The sequence below is a fragment of the Clupea harengus genome, chromosome 9 (assembly GCF_900700415.2).
Source record: "Clupea harengus chromosome 9, Ch_v2.0.2, whole genome shotgun sequence".
Classification (NCBI taxonomy): Eukaryota; Metazoa; Chordata; class Actinopteri; order Clupeiformes; family Clupeidae; genus Clupea; species Clupea harengus.
In genome coordinates, this window is record NC_045160.1 from 5,016,322 (window position 1) to 5,042,263 (window position 25,942).

The following is a 25,942-nucleotide window of genomic DNA, read 5'->3' on the forward strand; positions in this document are numbered from 1 at the left end:
ACAAATGTCTTTGTCATTACCTTTCATAGCGTTTAAAAATATATATCCTCTGAAAACGGCAAAGTATGTTTATCTTTCCGTGCGGACCGATTCGACAAAAAGTATTACAAACGTAATACTCTCGTGCGCTGTATAGATACTCTGAATACGTTTGAGATTTTTACGATAGAAATATTTATAACTTTTTTGTGGTCTTTCATCAATTTTTAAATTATTACATTTTCAAGCGAAAGTGTTTTCCTTCAGTCGTACCACATCAACTAACGTTATAGACATGACGTATGAACGTATGGACAACAAACAGTAGTTGGACTTGGAGACAGCGCAAGGTGGATCAATTCCTTGTGTGCATTCCTGTGCTGAGTTTCAAGTGGAGGTTGGCGTACGAATCAATATTTTTACGACTGTAACTTACAGTAAAAGAAGAAGCAATTGCACGGAGGTGTTGAAATCAGTTGTTGGGAATTGTCCAGGCAGGCAGGCAGGCACAAGCGTCAGCTAACGTTAGCACTACTGAAACATGCTGTGGACTATGACGCCTGTTTTTCTTTCTGCCTGACCGAGGGTAATGATGCTAAACGCTTTGGTGAGATGCAGAAGGATTTTTAATGTATTTATCCTTAAACAAGATGGTGGTACGGAGTAAACCTGCAGTGTTTTATGTGGGAGTGCATACCGTGACACTGGCCTAGATGAAAGCTCGTGTACTTTTATCTAGCTAGCTAGGTGTAAATGAAACGGTCTTGGCGCAAGCTAATGCTAACTGACATTATCTAACGTAGCGTTAATGGAAGCACCGTGAACCACTTTTATCCTAGACGGTAGTTAGTCTGCCTCTTACCTGAACATTTTGTATGGACTATAATCGAGCCCAAACAACTGCGTATTGTGTTTTAAAGCAGTGATCTGGACAGCGGAACTACTGAGTTCGGTGTAGAGGCGAGCATTAAACAACACAGCTGGGACTTTTGCTGTTTATCCTCTATCAGCTAGCCAGTTAGTCAGCTAGCTAGCTAAGCTAGCTGGTGATACGCTCTTAACATTAACCTAGTTAGTAAGTGGGAAAACAAACGTGTCAGTAAACTGAACAAGCTTTACATCTAGCTAGTGAGCTATGTTAAAGTAGCTAACAGTCTATTCACATTGGTCAAAATAAAAATATTTCAGTGAACTGCAATCACTTGCAATTTCAACTTTTTAAACTGTCCCAAGTTTGCCTGTAACTTATATCTGTTATCCTGCTGACTCGAGCATTGGCGTGAGTTGCCCGGTTAGTTCACCAAAGGTGCTTGGGCTTAAATAGGGAATCGAACTAGTTTACTAATCACACTCAGACAACGTCAGGCTAGCTACAAGGCGACCAAATTATGTCAGATTTTTTTTAAGGTTCGGCATACCTTGTTTGGCACAATTTGTATGTTGGCTTCACTGATTTATTAGCTTCACTTGTTTATATTGTGAAATAACGTCAATGAAAACTTGATATTTCACATCATTGTCAAATTTGCACAACCGAAGCAAACAACGCACTTCAAGGGACGCTGCAATTTTCTCAAGCAGTTGTGGTAATTGGGCGTGTAAAGCAACTGTATTTGTAAAAATATAACGTGTAGGTGATGATTAAACTCAAGTCACTTGTATCTCAAGTGCATGTAGAAATAGTAGCGAATTTCTTTTGAATCAGTCTTAGCAAAGCAGGCAGCCCGTTGAATAGTTAAATTGAGGGCAACTGGAGCAGGGAATCTACATTTTGCAAAACTCGGTGGTGCGTGTTCCATCTCCCGACATGAGAAGATGAACAGCGAGGAGCCAGCCTTAGATTTGTGCAATGCTAAGAACAGTGCGGGGGAGAGCGCTGCCTCCACTCCCGCGGACGAGATCATCCCCAGGAACAGTGGCCTGCGGATGGATGGAGACGCCGTCAAGCAGGGGGTGGACGCGCCCACTTTGGCCAGGTTGACCGCCTGTCCAGATGGGGACATAGAACCGCAACGGACGAAAGAGAAGTCTGATAGCGACGAGGTAAACGGAAACAAGAACAACGGTATAACAGTCACAGCCGCAGCAGTCGGCTCTGACCTAGGTGACACTTCTGATGACAATAATCACCAGAATAGTAGCGGCATGGTGCCGGAAGCGCCCGTCCCCAGTTTTTCTTTTGGGGACGGCGTGGATGAAGGGGACATGGATATCGGTGTGGATTTAAGCTTAGATGAGACTGGAGTTTTGGAGTCCGAGCCACCGGTGCCCAAATCTGAAAGTGCCTCCAGCGGCGCCGGTGTGAACTCGATATCACGGCCGGGCACGGCACCACCAGAGAAGCCCACCGAACTAGGGCATGGGGATATGGGGCCTTTAAGTCCGTCTCCGACGGAGAACTTCTGCTCCCCAGCTTCTGACCAGGAAGATTTACAGATACATAAACCAGGGGCCAAGAGGGTGACGTTCCCCTCTGACGAGGATATCGTGTCTGGCGCTGTGGAGCCCAAAGATCCATGGAGACATGGTAACAAGCTACTCCATCTCCCTCTCTCTTTCTCTCTATTACTCACATACACACAAATGCAGGAACACACACACACATGCTGACCCCTTCCCCAAAGACAGTGTTGCTTTTCTTTGTTTTGCTCAACATGTCATCCTCCTGAGAAGTCAACACTGGCAAACTCACCCAGTCAGGTGTAGTGAATCCAGTCAGTGCTCTGTAATGCATCAGGTTGTGGTGGTCTTGGGGTACCTGTGGACTTGTGCATTTATTTGCAGTGCAGGGAACAGGATGGTTGTTGGAAGTGTGTGTGTGTGTGTGTGTGTGTGTGTGTGTGTGTGTGTGTGTGTGTGTGTGTGTGTGTGTGTGTGTGTGTGTGTGTGTGTGTGTGTGTGTGTGTGTGTGTGTGTGTGTGTGTTTGTGTTGGCCTGATGCCCACGCCCTTGTTTATGGCACTATTCCTAATCTTCGATTCTCATGTGACTGGTGTGTGATGGCTCCAAACCGAGGAGTGACCATCGCTCTGCTTCTGCAGGCCCTGAACCTGATCCCAGGACACACACACACACACACACACACACACTCTGCATGTCATCCTGCTCCACCTCCACTGCAATATCACTCTCCAATAGACTATAATTGCTATCTTGCTAGCCACCAGACAAGTGGCATGTGGCTAGCATGCCTCCCCATGGCTGTTTCCCTGCCTCTCAGCTGGCCCCTCAAGCATCTCTCCCCTCATCTATTAGCATTCAGCTGAGCTCAGCTACCGCCCTCAAAGAACTCTTCTTTCACTCCCTTCCTTCCTCCCTCCCTCCCTCCCTCCCTTTCTCTGTTTTCTTCTCTTCTCCATAACATAAATCCGTCTGGGCTGAGAGCAAACATGACTCATTGAAACCACCAGGCCTAGAGGCCCGAGGCGTCTTCTGGGACTTCCTCCCCTTCGGCCAGTGCTGTGTCACAGTGCCCCGGCCGAGTTTACCGGCAACGGAGAAGCCCTGCTGACCCCCCCTGCCTGCAGCAACAGCTGTGAATGCTGAACAGTTCAATTAGCCTAGTTGTGCTGTATTTGAATATTCTGGCAGTTATGCAGCACGAAGAAGCTAAAGCTAAATGAATTGATGCTCCTCAGGGTGTTTCCCCATCTGCGGGCGTTCTTGGTGTGGTGGCAGCAACACTCCCTTTGTTTTGAGGTGTGTCCTTAGGGTTTTAATCCCATTCGCACATAAAGGGAGGAAGTAAAAAAAACATTCCTCTAAAGCTGAAAGGCTCTAAGCTCCTTGGCTGGTGCACAACAACAACAACAAAAAACTGCTTTACAGGTCTACCGGTCTACCTGGTTGAATGGCCTATTCTGCCATGTAAGAAACCTGTGTTTGTGAGATGGAGAGCTTTAGGAACACAAATGGAGAGAACGGCTATTGTTTTTATAGTTTTTGGTAGGAAAAAGGCAATCCCAGACCATCTCGCTCATTCTGCTAGTAATATATCTACTCTATGCGACATGTTAGGACAGTTATTATTACTTTTTGTTGGCCTCATTGGTGGTCATGTGATGTCACAGGCATTCGTTTCCCCCTGGTTTTCTGGTGAAGGGTTATCAGGCCTGACCAAGTGTGTCTCTCCCTTTAAATGGTGCATCCTGTTTGTACAGTTGCAGCATCTTGTAAGTAAGACAAGACGCAGAGGATTGTGATAGGAATGTGTGAGTGTGTGTGTGTGTGTGTGTGTGTGTGTGTGTATACTTGATCAACAACTCAAAGCCACAACAGGCGCAAGGCTTGTGAGTCTTCGGCTGTGCCTGCAAAGGCAGAACACACTCACACTCTGGACAGTGTGCAAAATCTATATTCAACCTTGAGCAACACATGTCAAAATATCACTCTCCTTTTGTGCTTTTACTGTAGAGAGCATTCCATACACTTCAACTTCATATAAAATGGGCTCATCAGCCTTGGGTCAGTTTAGTACTGCACTCATAAGTCTTTAAGAGTAAACAGCCAAGTTGAGCAGTATTTAGCCAGGGATGCTATCCCACAATGCAGTGGGACACATTCTTCAGTTGCACCACTCCGTCCCTGACACTGTAGAGATGACTTTGCCCATTTAACCCGTCTCTGATAGGAACTGATAGAGTAGTCACATGACAGCCGTCAGAGAATAGTCCGTAGGGGGTGAGCTGATATCCTGTCTTGCTCTCGCCCCTGTTAAACCGTGTGAACTCTTTTTTTTTTTTTTTTTTCTCTCTCTCTCTCTCTCTCATCTATGTCATCACAGTAGAACAAATCAATACCTTATCGTCTCCCCTGTGTCTCGTTCTGGTTGGTGATGATTACTGGGTGGGGGTGGGGGCTTTGGGTCAAGTGTCACGTGTTCTGTTCTGCCCTGTTATGTTGGCATGATGAGTCATCACTTTGGTGGCAATCCCTTCTTAATAGTGGCTCACCCAGGACCTGTTGTTTAATCAGTTGTGAAGGTACAGGGGCACACGCTGGTTACAAAATGGCCTCCTGCAAGGCAGGGTATGTTGGAATGCCAAGGACTCAGGGGGAGGGAGATGTGCACTGGCCAACAGGTGGACTTTCTTTTCCTCTTCATATGTTTTTCTTTTTCTCAGTGTTTGTGTTGAGGAGGAAATCACTAGCCATGCCCCTGCTTTGATGTCTGTCTGTCTCTCTCTCTGAAAATCTTCATTATTATGGGGCTCAGTTTTTCCTATGCCCACTTTGTTTGTGTGTGTGTGTGTGTGTGTGTGTGTGTGTGTGTGTGTGTGTGTGTGTGCTACCTTGCATGGTCAGTGCATGTGTGCAGTAGCAGTGGGGACACAGAGGGCCAAGTATGTCTCTGATTCTCTGAACTTCGCCGTGGTCTTCACAGTTGCTTGAGTGTGAGATTTCGTGCTCTCCTCCCTCCTGTCTTTCCTCACTCCTGTGTTCTCTCTTTCCTCTCTGATTTCTCAGGCCTCCCTGTCACCCCCTGGCTCTCTCTCTCTCTCTCTCTTTTTTTTTGCACCAGGACCCTGAGGCTAGCACTGACCTGTGGTATTTCTGTCCTCGCTCGCTGCGAGACGCAGAGTCCAGGAACTCGACCACAGCCCAGCCCATCCTACCCTTCCATCCCTCTCTGCTTCCTCTCACCCTGTTTGCCATTGTTGTTGTTTGCGCCACAGGGAGGCTCATGGTGGGGTGGCGGGGTGCTGTGGTCTTACCACCTCCTCCTGCCTCCTTCATGGTCTTTTGTGCCACAGTCAGTGCCTTGTGCTCTTCTTTAGCGCTCCACGGAAAGAGACCTTTTCCCTCCTTGGACCAATAGGAAAAGCCATGTGCCTGGGCTGGGGGATCATGGGAACTAATGGGGACCCCTTTAGTCTGGTTCTGCCCGTCGTCCCAGCTTCTGCTTCGTGGTTACGGTTCTTCCGCACTAAACTGTTAATATTCAAATTCACCAGGTCGTCTCTAGCCTGGCAGTGTGACAAAAACAGAACAGGCGTACGGGTATGGAAATTGAATTGTGCTTTATGTGAACAGCAACATCAGAACGCTGCCCAAATGCACGAGGGTCAGAACAGCATGTTCTGTACTGAAGTGTGGAGGGAGCAGGAGGTGTGGCGTGGGCCTCCAGCAGCGCTGATGTCAACAGTATAGTGAGACCTATAGTGGTGAACAGTATAGTGAGACCTATAGCGGGGAACAGTATAGTGAGATCAACTCTCCCACCACTGTTTCTTGGTTGCTCCTGTCTTTTCCTGTGTGTGTGTGTGTGTGTGTGTGTGTGTGTGTGTGTGTGTGTGTGTGTGTGTGTGTGTGTGTGTGTGTGTGTGTGTGTGTGTGTGTGTGTGTGTGTGTGTGTGTGTGTGTGTGTGTGTGTGTGTGTGGTCAGTCCACTGCTGTCGGCTGAAATGGCTGCCATCTCCCTTAAGCGTTTGAACTCGGGTCAAGTGGCCACGAATTGTCGTTGCAGCCAGCTTCTCAGTTTCCCACTAATGGGGACAGCCTTGCCACACATCCACGCCACCCTCACCCTCACCCCTCCACCCACTCCCCCGCATTCCTCCGCACGCTCTGCGTGTTCTGTGCGTTCCACTGTTCCCCCGCAAAGGCCCTTGGACCGTCCGGCCATCGGCGTTTTCTGGAGGCATTCCGTTGCGGGTGACAGAATTCCTGTGTATTTATAGCTGGGTGTGAAGTGAAGGCCCGGGCCTCTAGGCACACCGGCTCCCCCGGCGGACCCTTTGCCCCCTTTGCCCAGTCCCATCCTGGCCCCCTTACAGAAGGGCACTTTGGCCTCTCTGTCTGCAGTGGAGAAAATGCTGCCGAGTGCAGATGCAGAGAAACTTTGAAAACCAATTGTTCAGCACCAGTTGCTTGGTGCTTCTCTTCCCGGGGCAGTTCAGTGATTAACTGTTGAAAATGAAAAGAAATGCATTAACGCAGGGCAACGTGAATTAAGCGTTTGTTTTTATGGCATAGCCTGCCTGACATTTGCATAAGTGTTGACGGTGCAGAGTGTAAGCTGGTAAGACATTCGGGTTCTCTAAAAATCAGTTTTAACCTGTGTGTTCTTCTGATCCCCCGTTCTCAGACTGAGGTCGTTTTGTGTAAGTTATGATGTCATTAGAGTATGTTCGGCTTAAATGGGGTGATAGTGGTGTGAGTCATTTTTGTCATAAAGTTTAGTGTTTTAGTGGCCAGTGATGTCATGAACAGTTTACAAGTCATTCACACAGATGACATAAAGGCTGCTTTTGTCTGTTTTTGTCAGAATGAGTCTCCTCATGTATACTAATAGAGTGCACACTACTCATGAACTTTCACAATGATTTATTTAGCTGGATTTTTTTTGTCTGGAACAGTTTACAACCAAGGCATTGTGCATTAATCATTTGCAATTGTAGCTGAGACGTCACTACCCACACACACTACAACCAAAGGGGTATCGGTACAAATCACTGTCCTCACAGTCGACTAACAGTAAGATGCATTTGATCTTTTTTTTGTAGACTGTAGAAAACACTATCAATTGCTTTGCATCTCAATGGCAGTGTAGTTTGGTCACTAGCAAGAGCCTGGTGTAGAGATGTAGAGGTTGATGTCACCAAACGGTCAGTGGAGCGCCAGTCTGTCAGCTGGCGTTCATGGCGGCGGCTCTACAAATGATTTAGCCTACCTGTTAGCCTAAAGCATTCCTAAATTAGATGGAAACCTTTAGCCAGAATGTAAGGATTGGAAATAATGTTATGGCTCAATCCATAGTTTTCTCGCTACAACAGCTAGCCCTAAATGCTTTTTAGCCACCAAGCTAAAACTAGGCAAGCTAATCTTACAGTACTTCGTTTTGAAATGAACGCACACTTCCTTTCCCAGTAACAACATAAAGGCTTTGCAAACAGCAAACAGTACTGCGGCTATAGGGTACTCTAAGTTGGATACCAGACACAAACCCTGATTCGGTCCATTTGTAACCCTCTAGGCTTTTATAAGCCCTTAAAGAGCTGCCAGTGTAGACAGAGTGGTGCTAAAGCAAGTAGTCAACCTATAGGGCCTATATGGATACTGGAGGTCAGGAACTTCATGTGGAACTGCAAAATTGGTTTAAAAAGAATGTCAAGAAGGTTGTGGGTACCCGATGTGCAGGGGTTTTCTACAGCCCACCACAGCTTACCAACCACACGAAATGTCCTGAGTGCAGTTGAACCCTTAACTCCAGTGAGTCAGTTACAGTGAAAACCAGCACTCTAGGTCCATGGCCACACACACACACACACACACACACACACACACACACACACACACACACACACACACACACACACACACACACACACACAGAGATTCTGCCTGGCAACCACTGACCTCGTGGTACTAGCATCTCTGCTTGCCTTACCCAGCAGCTAGCAATGATTAACCCTGAGCTGTGAGCCGCCCAAGACTTAACATGATCCTCTGCTGTTTAGGACTCGACTGTCTCACACACACACACACACACACACACACACACACACACACACACACACACACACACACACACACACACACACACACACACACACACACACACACACACACACACACCCACCCACCTCTGGGCAGCCCAAGACTTAACATGATCCTCTGCTGTTTAGGACTTGCCTGTCACACACACACACACACACACACATCTGGGCAGTCCAAGACTTAACATGATCCTCCGCTGTTTAGGACTCGGCTGTCTCACACACACACACACACACATACACACACACATACACACACACACCTCTGGGCAGCCCAAGACTTAACATGATCCTCTGCTGTTTAGGACTTGCCTGTCACACACACACACACACACACACACACATGAATCCATGAAAGCGTTTGATGCTGTGTTTGATATTTAATTGGTCTTGCTTACTTTCTTACTAGTTAGTTGGTCAGTTACTTACTAGCATCCATACCCATAAAGGTTCATCAGGGTCCCTAACAGTGGAGGAAGTTCAGTACATGGAGGAGTGGCGATCATGCTCATTCACTAAGCACTCTTTCTGTGCATGAAGCTGACGCTTTTGTTGAATATGGTCATCCTTGTGCACCCCTCCGTCGGATCTGTATGGTCATCCTTGTTCCCCCCCCCCCCCCCCCATCGTTGGATATTTGCTGAGTTGGTGTCGCTTGGGCTGTGCACACTCTCTCCTTCTGAGAGTCTGTGAAGTAGACGAGGGCATGAATGAGGGTTACTGTGGCTGAGACTTAAAAGTGTGTGTGTGTGTGTGTGTGTGTTGTGTGCTGGAATGTTAGTTAGCCAGCAGGGCAGCAGTTGATTAGGCTTCAGTCCCAGCACTAGTGAGTTGGTCATCCGGAATGGAGCGCCCTACAAGTCAGAGCCGTTTATGTTTTTATTCCTCACTCCCTTCCTCCCAGGTTCTGCTTTTTATGCATTGTTCTCTTTAGGTCTTCCCCTGCTTGTGGGCTCGATCATGCTGGACACACACACACACACACACACACACACACACACACACACACATCTTACTCTCTCCCCCTTTCTGTTCCTCTCATGTTTCTAGAGGCCCAGTCCACGTTTCAAGCAGATCACACCCAAAACTCCTTTCAGGAAATCCTGATCTCTCTCTCTCGCTCTCTCTCTCTCTCTCTCTCTCTCTCTCTCTCTCTCTCTCTCTCTCTCTCTGCGCCCTTGGGAGTAAACAAGATGGAAAACATGAATGAAAACATGATGAGTAATGGAATTAATTTATCGATCCATTTTTGGTAAATCTCCCTATAAGGGTGAACTGCCAGTTCTGTTTTTTTGTGCTTGGTCATCTCACTCTCTTTCTTCTCCTCCTCCCAGTTGTCATTTTCACCTCTCCTCTTTCCTCCTTTTTTTTTTCTCACCTCGTCTTTCCTTGCAGATGCTCCCATGCTCTCACCACATCTTCTGAGAAGCCGCAGCTCCAACCCTGACACACACACACACACACACACACACTCGCACACACACACACACACTCATACTCATACTCATGTTCACACACATACACACTCTCTCATGTACACACACAAGCACACAAATACAGCCCTAATAGTGAAGGTGTGTTTACACCTCAACTGCTGCCAGATAGAACAAGAGCCAGAGATAGAGAAAGAGTGTGAAGAAGAGAGGTGGATGGTGAGAGAGAGAGAGAGAGAGGGGAGGAGATTGATTTCTGAGCAGGCACAAGTCTGCCTGCAGGTTCTCTTCACTCTCAGGGAATCTGTGTTGTGCCAGTTGGAGGATGTATCAGTCTCTATCATTATCACATGGTGTGCGTGTGTGCGCGTGTGTGTGTGTGTGTGTGTGTGTGTGTGTGTGTGTGTGTGTGTGTGTGTGTGTGTGTGTGTGTGTGTGTGTGTGTGTGTGTGTGTGTGTGTGTGTGTGTGTGTGTGTGTGTGTGTGTGCGTGCGTGCGTGCGTGGGTGGTTGAGTGTGTGTTTGGATGTGTACGTATGCATTGTGTGTGAGAGTGAGCATGTATGCCTGTGTCTATGTATCTGTGTGCACATGAGAGTGGCTGGCTGTGAGCGATTTAAAATAAAATAAAACTTTGCCAACAAATACAGATGATGGAACCGACTGCTGAAAGCTAGCATGATGTTCCTGTTAGCCTCTCTGTCAAGGTCAGAGTAGAGTTCACGGACCACCTCTGAAGGTCAGCCACAAATCTTGTTTGTATATGTATGTATGTATGTATGTATGTGTGTGTGTGTGTGTGTGTGTGTCTGTCGTGTGTGTGTGTGTGTGTGTATGCGTGTGCGTGTTCACTAAGGGTTAAGGCCACTACTGTAACTTTGCCTCAGGGTCTGTTTACTCTTTGCTCCCTGCTTTGGCTTGGCAGCTCTCTGAGAGAGCACTTAGTTTATCGCAGTTATGGCTCTCCTTGCTAGACCTGTGTGTACTGATAAGCATACTGCCTAACCCTCATGCCTTTAAACTCCTGGACGCTTTGTAGTTGGCCATCTCCAGTTTCACCTTCAAAAACCCGCCAATTTGGCAAAGGTGTTGTTAGGAGCAGGATGCGGTTAACTGAAGTTAAACTGAAGGCCGGCCTCAAAGACCACAGCCATAGGATTTAGCCTCCTTCTGTCTTGTGCAACATGCAAGCTATCACTTGTTTGAATCTGAGTCCTTGCTCTGTGCATACCAGTATTAAAGCAGTCCCACGTTTGGCCAAAAGCATTAAGTACAAGGTTACACAAGTCGATCAGCCCTGGGGCGTCTGACGCATTCAGAAACCCCAGCTGGCCTTCATCATACCAGGTAAGAATCTTGTCTGCGGGGCCACACCTGGATTTGAAGTTCAGCTCGCTGCAATACTAAATCTGCCACACAGGATTGTGAAAAGACTACCTTGCCTGACCTGTGCGTTGCTGAGAGGTCTGTCTGGAGCACTCAACTGTGAGTGTGTTATAGTATATAGCTATAGTATATAGTATGCTATAAGGTAGTGCATTGGATATTGGAATCCTAGTTACCTCAGGGAATGTAGTGGAAGTCAGGGGCGATGGCTCTTTTATGTGGAATGTGGGAATCAGTGACGGCATATTGAGGTAAACTAATACTGGTGGTGTGTGTGTGTGGTGGTGGTGGTGGTGGTGGTGTATGGGCATGGCGTGTGTGTGCGTGGCAGGAAAGTAAGTCCAGTAACGGCTGGCACTCAGCAGCAGCCCTGCCCTGCATGCATCCTGGAGCCTGCTTAGCCTGTTCCTCATGCCACACCACGTCTGATGACACAGCCATACACACACACACACACATGCTTACACATACACACACGCGCTTACACACACGCACGCTTATACACACACACGCGCTTACACACACACACACACACACACACACACACACACACCTCGGCCCCAACCTGCCTCAGGGCATCTCTAAGTGAGTGAGTGCATTGCTTGTTGTGTGTGTTTGAGCCACAGTTGCTTCTTTTGCTGGTTCTGCACTGTGTGTGTGTGTGTGTGTGTGTTTGTCCGGGTGCCTGTATTGAGGTTCTGAGGTGGTCCTGGTAGGTGTGGCCCTTGTGTTAGAGCAGCTCAGACATTTCAGGTGAGCACACACCTCTCTCCTCTCCTCTCCTCTCCTCTGCAAACAGCCGTGGCCTTCCCTCTTCACGGAGAATGAGAACAGCACAGCTCGGGGCACTGTAACGACCTGTGTGTGGCAGGCTTCACCTGTCCACACCTACCACAGTACCTCCAACACACACACACACACACACACACACACACACACACACAAAAGCACAGCAACAATAGAGGCACTCCCACAGGCTCATCCTCATTTCTCTCTGTCCCTCTCTCTAAAGCAGGTTTATTGGCATGACTGTGCAACGGTATTGCCAGTGGTCATATGAAAATAATCTTTTGTAGAAGTAGATGATGTGAAACACGATACGATTTAAATGTAACAGTCTCTCTAGCTCTCCCACCTTTCTGTTTTTCTTTCTCTTGTTGCTCCATTCCTCCCCTCTTTTCTTGAGGTCATGTTACATATCCAGCTCTCCATTGTGCTCTCCCCCTCTGCTCACTTTCAGATCCTCCTTTCATTCTGCCTTTCATCTCTCGTCACCTTTTCATAGCCCTGCACTCTTGGCTTCAACTTTGTTTTTCTCCTTTTTCCCACCTCACTCCATTGTTCCCACCTCTCTCTCTCTCTCTCTCTCTCTCTCTCTCTCTCTCTCTCTCTCTCTCTCTCTCTCTCTCTCTCTCTCTCTCTCTCTCTCTCCCTCGCTGTCTCTATCCTGCCCCCATGCCTCTCTGGAGTGAGTCAGCTCTTGTGTGTGCCAGTTTGACTGCTGGCTTGTAAGTCAGGCCAGGGAGATGAGATTGGGGGGGGGAGTGAAGCAATCGATACAGGCAGCCGCTCTTGAGTAAAGGACATCCATCACATCCCATGACACAATGCCACGTTCTCTTTTTGGCCCTCCTGTGCCACCATAGCATCACCATCACATATCTCCCTTTGACAAACTGCAGTCTAAACTGCTGGATAATTGTGAGGCTCTTAATCCCGGTGTTTTTCATAATCACCCACCCATATCGCTGCATTGTGTGGGTATTGATTGGAGTGAATGTGTTTTTAATTAGTTAGCGTAGCATGTGTTGATCTATAGGCTCTGCACATGCAGCAGCGCTAGCAGTTGCAGGAGTCCATGAAGACCACTTGCAGCCCTGTAGCGCGGTGGAAGTCGGCCAATGGCAATAATGGAAATTGACTTTGCCGTGACTTGGCTCAGCAAATTTTCTCCCGCTCTCATCTCTCTCTCTCCCCCTCTGTCCCCTCTTTCTCACTCACCCCCCACCCCTCCCTCTCAATCGTCCTCTCTCCTCCCTTAATTCTATCTCTGCACTCCTTTCCTGAAGCAGCGAGCGAGATGAGTGAGTTTCCTGGAGCAGGGAACAGGCTGAAACCACCTGTCTCCGTGTCTGCAGCTGCAGCAGCATCAAGGTCACAGCTTTAGTCTTCTGGAAGATTCCGTCTCCGCAGGGAATATACAGCCTCAGTACATTCACAGCCATGTGAGATAAAAGAGTACCCAGCTCTGGTTGGTCATGGGGTCAGAGCAGCACAACAAAATGTCTTTTTGGCCCAGCTGTCTCCTCAACACCCCTCTGTCTGGGGCTTTTAATACAGCCTGTTCGAGGCGGGAATGTTGAACTTGTATTCTGCCTCCCTAAAAGGGTTGAACATCGAATGGGGGGGAGGGTCATTGTCATTGTTGCTCTGCCTCTGAGCCAGCAGCGGAGGTAGTCACAGAGCCGGATCGATGTCTGTGTAAAAGGGAGAGCTGGCATGGCGGGATAGGGTTGTGACGTAGCCTAGCAGCTAACCAAAATGGAGCAAGACAACAGTGTTGTTAGAACACATGAAGCTGACATGATGGAGCATTAACATGTTGAAGATGATGTACACCAACTTTGCTGATCATAAATATGCACAGCTTGCAAGGGTAGGCTAGTTTATTTCGGAAGCCTATGTTATGGCGCATTTGTGACAACTTGGAAATTGGAACGTCCAATTTGATATTTCCCAGGTCTGACTTGAATGGGGCACTTACACGTATGCATTGTGCCTAACAGCTTGCCTGACGTTTGGGTCTGTGTTGATAACGCACTAGCGAGCTGTTTACCTTGTGGGTAGTTAACTTGCTAACTTTTAGATGGTAGGTTCAGCCACCTTGCAAATCACCTCACACATATTTTTCGGTTACAAGCCAAATGTAAACACAATAATGTGGTTTATTTTGACACACTGCCTCTTCACACATCTTCTCACACATTTTAGAAAGGCTTTTAACCTTTGATATAGTCAAGGTCTCGGTTAGGCTCTGTTCAGTCTGTTGCCTTATTGGTAATGATATTTAATCTGGGAAATATTTTGTTTTTCTGAGTTTGAAATATCTGAGTTCTGAGTGATCTTGAACGCGGCATTAAAAGTCAAGCTAGATGCTATGTTAAACGTCACGCCTCTGATTGTGGAGCGCCGGCACGCTATCTAAAATCGCTCACTGGGGCGGCATTATGCCGCCTCTTGTTCAGTGTAAACAAGCAAATGCGGCCTAATGAGGGGTCTACAGCAGGGTAGCAGGATTGTTTAAAATGGGTTCCTTACTCTGCTCCCTGTACCCCTTCCACCCTTTCAAGCTTTCACTCACTGCGGTAGGCTCAGTTCATAGGCTCATTGACCTGAGGTTTTGTACAACTGTCATGTGAAGTTAAATTGAGTGAAAGGGTGACCTTTAAAGTCTTGGAGTGCCTACATTTAAATAATGGGGCCGTGGACGTCACTCTCAGAGTTGATATTGATGTTTGTCAGGAGGAAAGTTGGTGATCTGTGGTGGTCACTGTGTTTACTCTGGCTAGAAAGGAGAACATCTTGGCTGCTCTCCCTGCCAAAGGCATCTCCTGATCAGGGGTCAGTCCAGAGGCATCAGAGTCTCTGCCCACATCCTGCTGCCAAAAAAACTTTCCTGATTTGGGGCACGTCTGCCCCAATTTTAATGAAAAGTTTCTATCCAAATGCACATCATGTAGGCTATTTGCATAGAGCAGAGAGAATGCATCATCTAATTTGTCATATTGGATGGGATTTGGATTAGACAAATTTGGTTGTTTTTATTTCATTTTTATTTATTTTTGTTTTGTTTTCTGAGCTGATTTTTTAGGTCAGTGAGGTAATCAGCCCTCTCTTGTGTTTCACATTGATCTCCAGTGCGAGACCTGTACCCAGAACTGTCTGTGATGACTCCCAACGTGAGTGTGTGTAGATCTCCAGTGCGAGACCTGTACCCAGAACTGTCTGTGATGACTCCCAACGTGAGTGTGTGTAGATCTCCAGTGCGAGACCTGTACCCAGAACTGTCTGTGATGACTCCCAACGTGAGTGTGTGCAGTAAACTTGTTACAGAAAGCAACCCTTGGCTGGGTTGTAACTTATCTGCTAACTTCAAACACAGGCTAATACAACACACCTCTGAATGTTGATGTGACAGAAACTCACCATTCACATGGAGTTCTCACAACGTATGTTAGTAGCCTACTTGTTTATGAAGGTGCCATGGTGTACTCCCCTCCAGACCAACCCTCACACAGCAGATCACAGATTCCTCTCCTCCTGTCACTCTCTTGTCACTCTCCAAACACTCTTGATGAAATAATACACTGGTCTCCTTCAGAATACTGAGCTGTGCCCTTGTGAAGTGTGCTTTTCATAACCTCACTGACTGAGAAGGGATCCTTATCAGGGGGCAAGGGAGGGGATTGAGACACACACAGCCTCGTAGCTTTAGGTCTGAGTTCAGCGGCGTCATGAAAATGAAAGGAGACCCTGTGCTGCTTCTCTTTCAGGGGGAAACAACGAATGAACAGTGAAGTTGTCTTGCTGAGGGGGTCGGGTGCGTGGATGCTCCAGTGTCTAAATGGTGGAACGAAAAGCCAAATATAAACTGGTTGTTTGTGCACACTACTCTGTGACAGGGTCTCACTTTGCTTCACTTGTCTTGGACTTGTCTCCTGTCTGTGTGTGTGTGTGTGTGTGTGTGTGTGCGTATGAGCGTGGGATGTGTGTGTGCGCGTATATGAGCGTGGGATGTCTGTCTGCGTGTGTTGGCCTGTGCCTGTCTCCTCCTTCTCCATTACTGTTAATGAAGAGAGTGATGGTGAAAGACAGTGTGTGCCTTGAGTGTGAGACCGTGTGTGTGTGCCTTGAGTGTGAGACCGTGTGTGTGCCTTGAGTGTGAGACCGTGTGTGTGTGCCTTGAGTGTGTGCCTTGAGTGTGAGACCGTGTGTGTGTGCCTTGAGTGTGAGACAGTGTGTGTGTGTGCCTTGAGTGTGAGACCGTGTGTGTGTGCCTTGAGTGTGAGACCGTGTGTGTGCCTTGAGTGTGAGACCGTGTGTGTGTGCCTTGAGTGTGTGCCTTGAGTGTGAGACCGTGTGTGTGCCTTGAGTGTGAGACCGTGTGTGTGTGCCTTGAGTGTGAGACAGTGTGTGTGTGTGTGCCTTGAGTGTGAGACCGTGTGTGTGTGCCTTGAGTGTGAGACCGTGTGTGTGTACCTTGAGTGTGAGACCGTGTGTGTGCCTTGAGTGTGAGACCGTGTGTGTGTGCCTTGAGTGTGTGCCTTGAGTGTGAGACCGTGTGTGTGCCTTGAGTGTGAGACCGTGTGTGTGTGCCTTGAGTGTGAGACAGTGTGTGTGTGTGCCTTGAGTGTGAGACCGTGTGTGTGTGCCTTGAGTGTGAGACCGTGTGTGTGTGCCTTGAGTGTGAGCCAGTGTGTGTGTGCCTTGAGTGTGAGCTAGTGTGTGGGCCAGTGTGTGTGCCTTGAGTGTGAGACAGTGTGTGTGCCTTGAGTGTGAGACAGAGTGTGTGTGTGTGTGTGTGTGTGTGTGTGTGTGTGTGTGTGCCTTGAGTGTGAGACAGTGTGTGTGTGTGTGTGTGTGTGCCTTGAGTGTGAGACAGTGTGTGTGTGCCTTGTGTGAGACAGTGTGTGTGTGTGTGTGTGTGTGCCTTGAGTGTGAGACAGTGTATGCCTTGAGTGATCAGTAGTTAATTAGTTGAAACAAGGCACCCTGTGGTCATATAGGGCAGTGATCAAGGTGTGTGTGTGTGTGTGTGTGTGTGTGTACTGCCCTGGTTGGGTGCTCAGGTGTTAAATGGACTCCACAAAGCCTCTTAAATCATCCCGTAGCTCGGCCTTCCCCCTCTATATATTCTCTCATTCCTCCCTTTCTCTCTCGCTCTCTCCATACACACACACCGTCCCGTCCCCCCTGCCCCATCTCCTCCTCTCTCTCCCTCTGACTCAGCCTTCTGGCAGGCCCAGAGATGGGGGGCACAGGACTGTAGCTGGGTTCGATATCTTGGCCCTTCAGGCGTAAACCCTTGTGCCGTGGGGTTTCCATGGCCCTCCAGTTGCACACTGCCTCAGTCTCCTGTTCTAGACCATCGGCGTGCTTGAGCCGCCACAGACATCATGTGGGAGTCCGTCCTGAGGTCATCCGGTAAGACCCAGAGCATCCAGAGGAACACAGCAGGCAGAGACTCCCCTCTGGGATATTAAAGCCATTAAAGCCCACAGGAGCGCACATAAAAAGCCCTCAGCTGGTGATGAAATCACCGGCGTGTTCATCAGTGTGTGGCAATGATGAAATGTGGCTCCATTAAACATCTGTGTGTGTGTGTTTTTGTGTGTGTGTGTGTGTTTTTGTGTGTGAGAGTGTGATAGAGAGGTGGTATGAGTGTATACTGTAAGTATGTGCGTGTGTATCTGCATGAATGTGTGTATATGAGAGGGAGTGTGTGTGTGTGTGTGTGTGTGTGTGTGTAACTAATTTGTTGTAACTGCCTCAGCCAGCATGCCTCAGCAGCCCCTTTTGACACTGCTCATGGAACAGGCCCTGTGGCTGCAAGTTTTTACTGGTGTGTTTGTGTGTGTGTGTGTCTGACGAAGAGAGAGAGAGAGAGTAAGTGTGTCTGTGTGGTGACTGTAAATGCAGTTGCACAACCTCAGTTTTCTTTCTCTCCCTACCGTCTCATCCTCTCGCTGCAGTGAGCGAGCGAGCGAGGGAGGGATGTGTTTACATTAGGGCCTGATGAGATTAACTCAGACGCGTTGCAGGGGCAGAGAGGAGAGGCAGCCATCTGGGCCGGCCCTTAGCAACAAGCAGGTTCTGGGAAGACAGAGAGACAGAAAAGGGTTTGGACACAAGCAAGCAAGCAAGCGGACAGGCAGGGCAGGGTCGAGACAAGTCCTCAATACTTTGTCCTCAGCCGTCACCCCGCCCCCCCCCCCCATCCCATCCCAACACACACACACACACCTCAGCTGAAGACTGGGACTCCGATTCAGAGTCTTAAGTTTCTTTTTGTATTTACCGTTTCATTGAGGTTGGCTGTCTTGGCCGAAGGGCCTATGTAGCCAAAGCTGCAGACACGGTGTTGAATGGGGTGACTTGGATTTCAACAGAAAAGGGAGAAAAAGGGATAGGCTAACAATAAGGCAGTCATTACTCATTACAATCACTCAATCAAAACCATCTCTCTTTCTTGTACTCGTTCCCTCCCTCTCTCTCTCTCTCTCTCTTTCTTTTTTTCTGTATTTCACGTTTTCCTTCCCTCTGTGTGTGTGTGTGTGTGTGTCTCTCCATTGTTGGAAGATTGGCTGTTTCTTAAAGGTTACCTGCCCTCACTGTATTCTCTTTCCTGTTGTCATGTTTTTGGAGTCTCTCTAGCTCATTCGTTCTCATTTGTTAGTCTCTTTCTGACATTTCAGTTTTGTGAACAGAGAGTCAGACAGTGCACAACTGGGCTCCATTATATTGATTGCTTAACGCTGTGGCTGAATTATTTATTTATATATCCCCTTTCCTCATGCAGTAGATTGGCACCGCTCAAATTAAGTCTGGGTTTGATTTTGTGTGTGTGTGTGTGTGTGTGTGTGTGTGTGTGTGTGTGTGTGTGTGTGTGTGTGTGTGTGTGTGTGTGTGTGTGTGTGTGTGTGTGTGTGTGTGTGTGTGTGTGTGTGTGTGTGTGTTTGCTTGTGTGTGTGTGTGTGTGTGTTTGTGTGTCGGGTGTAGTTTGCTCAGCAGTACAGTGTCTGAACTATGAACCGGTCTGTGGAGTATCGAGCTGGGTGCTCCAGGGGTGTGTGTGTGTGCTGTTTATGCTGTAGTCAGCAGTTCTGTCTGTTCAGAGCAGATAAGAAGAGCTGATAAACATACACACACACACTCACTCACTCACTCACTCACTCACTCACTCACTCACTCACTCACTCACTCACTCACTCACACTCTCACACTCTCACACACTCACTCACACTCTCTCTCTCACACACTCAGTGTGTCAGTGTCAGGGCTCACAACATGTCTATATTCCTGGTAGCCCTTTGGGCAGGCTTTCTACAGATTTTTCTTTCTCCCAAAAAGAGAAACATTTTAAAATGACTTAACAAGCACAGTCTTGAACAGTCGTCATAAATATCGAACGCGAAACGCATTTTCCGTATTTCTGATTAACGCATCTCGTAGTTTGTCTAAAAGTAGTGAGCTAACTACTGTAATGCACTGATCAAATCTTGCTAGCTTGCGAACCCATGTCACGAAACACGCTATAACACACTATAACTAGTTTTTTTGATAAAGTATAGTTGAATAAGTTTGTTCTTACACTTATGGTTACAAATATTTTACAAATGTCCTTCTGGTAAGCGTTTTTGAGGTTCAGGAATTCTCCATCTCGAACTCGTAAACGAGGTGATATATGCAAATAATTCCAAGATGAGGCTGTAGCCAGTTGGATGTTAATCCAACTACCAATACAGCCCAAAACATTGATGCTAGGTCCACATCAAATGTGCGCAGTGGGAGAAATACAAACTATTACTGCAACACAGACTGGCCACTATGTTTCTAGGGTAAGGGTTGGGTGTGTGCTTTCACTGTCGTATCTAAAAACAGTGACGTATGGGGTCAGGGGGTATCATATAGTGCTTTAATTTGCATACATTTTTGTCAACATGTTATTTGTCTATTATTAGTTAATTGAGATTAACATGTTATTTTAAACGTAATTTTACTGTTTTGTCAATTTGATATCAATAGCAAAATTCGATATCAATAGCAGTTTTGCGGACTTAAGCATTTTCCTTAAGCATCCCCACACACACACCCCACCTCTGCTCTGTCTTGTGTCCGACCCTCGACTTTCTGTCTCCGCTTAAGAGCAGCTAGACTAAAGAGGTCAGACAACAGTTCTCTGACACCAGAGAGTGTGTGTGTGTGTGTGTGTGTGTGTGATCAGCTGACTGGTGTTGTGGAGTGGGATGGAACAATGGCTGCCTTTCAGAGAGCTTAAGCACCAGTAACTCACTCCAGGGGACTCCGATCTAGCAGAGTGTGTGTGTGAGTGAGTGTATGTGTTCGTTCCAGTCCTTGGGGGCTCTTTAGGCAGACACATTTAGATAAGGTCATAACAGTACACACAGTGCATGCACACATTAAGCACACATTCTCTCACACACACACACACACACACACACACACACCGTCTTCACACAAGAACACACAGTTACACCCTCCAACTGTCCTGACATTTCTTTGGTCTACACATTCCCTTAGGGGATACACACAATCAGATTTGTCATTGTATTTGACACTTAGTTGCCAAGGTGATTTTTAAGCACAGTCCTTTAAATACCGTTGGCTATTCTGTCTTTGAATCACACACACTGCGCACACACACACACACACACACACACACGCACACGCACACGCACACGCACACACACACCACATATACTGCACATACACACACACACCACACATACTGCACACACAAGCAGTATTTCTCACAAAAGCTTTCTCAGACACATACACACTCACATTCACACACATTCTCACACACACACCCTCTCAAATATGTGGTTTCTGACTCTTCTCACTTAGCCCAGGCTGTCTTGGGTGCTTCCCTAAACACATGTTGACGAAGAGACGGATGTGTAACAGTGTAGATTATGTGTGTCTGTGTTCATGCTGTTTGCGCTTCTGATCTTTTGACCTGTCGTTTTTGTAGCCCAGAACGTTACGGTGGAGGAGATCCTGAATGCATACAAACAGGCCTGCCAGAAACTCAACGGCAAGCCCATTCCCAAAGTGCTCAAACAGATACAGGTGAGACCAGACAATGCACAAACACACACACACACACACACCTTGCTTAAACATAAATACACTTGCACACAGATACACTTATGTGATCTTAAAAAAACATATTTTGTTTTGTGTTTCCTTTTCAGTCTTTTGGCATGTTGTCTTTGACCCACCCCTAGCCTATAGCATACAGTGTCCTTATGCAAAAGAGAATTAGACAAGCCCAAATAAAAAAGACAATTTTGTATATCGTAAGGCAGATATATTCGAGAAAGCAATTCAAATGCATTGTGTATGCTAATGTTCCAGTATTTTAAGAATGAACACACTGGTTGCCTTTCCACCTTTTCTTTGGTAAACTGTTGCCTATAACCTTCCCATCATGTTGTAGTGTAAATGCTAAGTTTAGAGAGATGTTTCTCCGCCCAAAACAGTATTGATCTCAGCTTTTCTGGTGCAGCTATTATTTAGCGTGGACTGCCGGTGTGGCAGAGGATTCTGACATCAAACACACGACTAGTACATTCAGATTCACGCGACCACTTCCTAACAACGCATACACTTCCTAGCAACAAACCATCATGATCAACAACTTGTGTGCTCGGGGGTCAAAGTCCCCTCCAAATAGCAAGTCAAAAGAGCAGAAAAGGCAAATAAAGGATGTATAAAGTATCATTTCTGATAGCCTGTTGGAGAGGGTCGTGTTACAGTTCAGTAGCCTAACAGAAAAACTGCGTTTCTGGTTTTGTCTGGGGACATCGGACTAGCGTTTTCACGAGCCCTAGGGGAGTGTGTGTGATTGGGGTCATGTCCCAGAATGCCCTTCTCAGACCTGTTTGCCTGGATTAGAGTTGGAATCTGATCTCCACAGCAACCCCAGTGTGATAAACATTGAGGCCTTTTTACCTCTGTGCCTGGCAGCCAGCCAATCCCACGTCCCTGTTCTGCACAGCAGGCACGAGACTGGCTCCTTCACAGTGGTGCTGACTCCTTCTGGACAGGTCAGCCAGTCTGTCGGTGGGCAGGAGAACAAGCACGTTCTTCATCTCCTGTCTGGTGGGATTCTGGTATTAACACTCGTGTTTGTTGTTGAACTTTTTGGATATATTTGTCTCTGTCTGTCTGTCTGTCTGTCTGTCTTTTTTTGTCTATCATTCCGTATGCGTGCGTGCATGTGTGGGCATCTGTCTGTCTCTGTTTTTTTGTGCGTGCGACACACACAGAGACACACACAGAGACACACACAGAGACACACGCCATGTTTCCGTACGCACAGACGAACGTACCAAATTGGGATATTTCATTGACTCATTCTCAAATGCCAGGAATCTCCCCTGAAAGGCCACATTGGATAAACAGCCACAAGCCTCACGTCCTCAGCTCACTCACGGCCAGATAAACACACTGACTTCTCCCTGAGGCCACAGGCACCCAGCAGGAGAGACCTCCTCCACAGAGCTCAGGCAAGCGGAGCTTTAAGGTGGCCTCTTCTGGGGCCGAAAAACAAAAATATGACTGGATGGAAATGTGTGCAGGTCTTGTAGATTTGAAGAACATAGGCTTTGGCTTTCTAATCAGGTGTTCTTACAGAGAAGGAGGAAAGGAGAGAAAGGGAGACGGCCAAGCAGATGGGTGGTGTGGAACGAGACGGAGGGAGAATGAGGATTAGACAAACCAGTTGGAATTCTGTGTCCTGTCAAAACCACTCACGTTTACTCATGATCTTTGCCTTGAACTTCCACTGGATTTCCCAGACTTAAGCCACAGGAGGGCTGACTACAGTTCTTCTTTGACACACACACACACACACACACACACACACACACACACACACACACACACACACACACACACACACACACACACATACACACAACTGCAGTCATACACATATTTGTGTTTGAGGATGTTGAACTGTCTGCTTAAAAGGCCTTTTTGATCCGGTTTTGGTGGTTTCTGTGTGTGTGTGTGTGTGTGTGTGTGTGTGTGTGTGTGTGTGTGTGCTCGCACGCAGGCATGCAAGTACTAGAAGCAAGACAGAGTCTACCATAGACAGAGTCTACCATATTCATGTGCTACCATAGAGTTCATGTGCTAGCATACACACTTAACTCTATACACAGAGATTTGGGGAGGACATGTAATGCTGTGTGATACCATTTGGGCTTAATACTAATTTGAGCAGTTCCAGTTGTCTGACTTGTAGTTTTAGAGGTTCCGTTGTTCCACTAGCGTTCTACCATTCACTGTTGCTCCAACAATGCGTGCTACTCATCACTGTTGCACTGACGTACTGCTACTTATCGGTGGTCTACTACTCATGTCTTGTGCGTTGTGTAGTAGTATTCTGTCAAGAGTCATCTATCTCTCCAGGTATCATTTAACCCCACTGACCCCCATCTCCCTCTGTCTCTCCCTCTGTCTCTCCCTCTGTCTCTCTCCCTCTGTCTCTCTCCCTCTGTCTCTCTCTCTGTCTCTCTCTCTCTCGCTCCCTCTGTCTCTCCCTCTGTCTCTCCCTCTGTCTCTCTCTCTCTCTCTCTCTCTGTCTCTCCCTCCCTCTGTCTCTCCCTCTGTCTCTCCCTCTGTCTCTCCCTCCCTCTGTCTCTCCCTCTGTCTCTCTCTCTGTCTCTCTCTCTCTCTCTCTCTCCCTCTGTCTCTCTCTCTGTCTCTCTCTCTCTCTCTCTCTCTCTCTCTCTCTCTCCCTCTCTCTCTCTCTATCTCTCCCTCCCTCTGTCTCTCCCTCTGTCTCTCTCTCTGTGTCTCTCCCTCTGTCTGTCTCTCCCTCTCCCTCTGTCTCTCCCTCTGTCTCTCCCTCTGTCTGTCTCTCCCTCTGTCTGTCTCTCCCTCTGTCTCTGTCTCTCTCTCTTGCTTATCTTTGACAGATCGTGTGTCTGTGGGACTCATGGGTCTGTTAGACTCTCTCTCTCTCTCTCTCTCTCTCCCTCTCACTGACTGACTGACTATCCCTCTTTCATTCTCCTTTCATCCCTCCTTCTCCCTGTCTCCAGGCTGTTCTTTCTTTTTCTCAGGAATCTGCCCACTTCTTCCCTCTCTTCCACTTCCTGTGTGCGTGTGCGTGTGGCATCACCTCTCTGGCGCAGAAAGTTGGGGAAAACTACAATCATTCCCCTGGATTAAGTGGGTGTTCCACACTGTGTGTGTGTGTGTGTGTGTGTGTGTGTGTGTGTGTGTGTGAAAGTGGCATATCACACTCCCCTGTGGAAAGACTCATTGCCTCGTTAAGCCGCATAGCAGGCACAGCCCCCAAAATGAAAGTGTGGGTAAATTTCCATGAGGGGTCTGGTGTGTTTGTGTATGTCTGTGTGTGTCAGCCAAGTCATGGAGTTATAGGACTAAACCCTCCTCTTTCACTCTCTCTCTCTCTCTCTCTCTCGCGCGCTCTTTCTCTCTCTCTCTTTCTCTCTCTCTTTCTCTCTCTACCATCTGCCTCTCTCCATTTTTCTGCTGAATCATTCCAGCAGTTTTGAGAGAGGAACATTTCCATGGAAGTCGAGGGCTAGCTCACTAACACAACTTTTCACTCCCCCCCCCCCCCCCCCCACCCTGTGTGTAGTCGTTAGCGTCTGTGGCTCATAGTCGCTGCTTTGTGGGAGACTGCATGTAGATCTTAAACTGCGCGTGTGAATATGGATGTGAACGGCGTGTTTTGGCAAAGGCTGCTGGTTCTCTGAGTTGTGATGAAATGGGGGTGATTCTGAAATATCCTAAATTCCAGCGTTGATCTTGCTTGCTGTTTCCAGGCCCTTTGCTTCTCTGTTCCTGGAAAATGACTTCACAGAGAGCTCTGTCAACATCACTAAGTGCTAATGTGTGTGTGCACGTGTGTGTGTGTGTGTGTGTGTGTGTGTGTGTGTGTGTGTGTGTGTGTGTGTGAGTGTGTGAGATGGAGCGATTGGGGGATTGGGGTTGATTGAAGGAGAAAGAATCACCCAAATGCCTATGTCAAATCAACAGATTTTTAGAAAAGTTTCCCAACTTGACCATCTTGGAGTTGCTTCATACTTTATTATGTCATTGTACCCAACAGCTAGTGTGCAAAATGTTCGGCTTGTATCCCCTTTAGTTTCATTAATCCTTTCTTGAACAAGTCATGCTAGATCCATTTTCAGGGATTGTTTTACACTATTAGATGTCTTTAACTTTAAAGTAGTTGGCATAGTTGCTAAGTTGCATATCATATTAGGTGTTGAGTAAAATTATGGTACATTATTTCCATAAAGTATGAAGCAAATCCAAGACGGTCAGTTTGGAGGCCTCTGTTCATTGTGCGTGGAATTACCCAACTCCTACCATCCTAAATGCACTCTTTCAGTGGACTGTATACGTGGCAGGCAGCCGGCAACGTCTACACTGTGTACACACGTGTGTGTGTGTGTGTGTGTGTGTGTGTGTGTGTGTGTGTGTGTGTGTGTTTGACTAGAAGGAATAATTGGAGGTCTGTTGTAATATACCCAGGTCATGGCTTGGGTGTGTGTCCACATGTTCTTTCTGAGCACATGAGCACTATTTTCTAAGTGTGTGTGTGTATTTACAGAGAGGAGCGAAACCGTTTAAATAACTGACGTGTGTGTGTGTGTGTGTGTGTGCTCTCTGCCCTCTCATGGTTTTGAAGCTAGCCAAACATTTGAGCCAAAAGTAACATCGAACAAACAAAGCAGACGGTAATGTTTCATCAGTTCTTCATTATCTGCAGAACTACAGTGTTGCACTAGAGAGACTCAACAGATCTGAACCTCTTGCCCTTTTCCTGTCTGTCTGCTTTTATGTCTCCCAT

General features: G+C 47.3%; 1 protein-coding gene across 1 annotated transcript in view; it reads left to right on the plus strand.

Annotated features, from left to right (window-relative positions):
• Positions 1 to 255: 255 nt before the first annotated feature.
• Positions 256 to 25,942, plus strand: part of ppp1r37 (protein phosphatase 1, regulatory subunit 37) — a 45,371-nt gene continuing 19,684 nt past the window's right edge. Inside the window, exons 1-2 of the mRNA XM_012839954.3 lie at positions 256 to 2,506; positions 21,071 to 21,168. Of these exons, the coding sequence (XP_012695408.2) occupies positions 1,795 to 2,506; positions 21,071 to 21,168 (810 nt within the window). The 5' untranslated portion in view covers positions 256 to 1,794. The remainder of the gene's footprint in view (positions 2,507 to 21,070; positions 21,169 to 25,942) is intronic.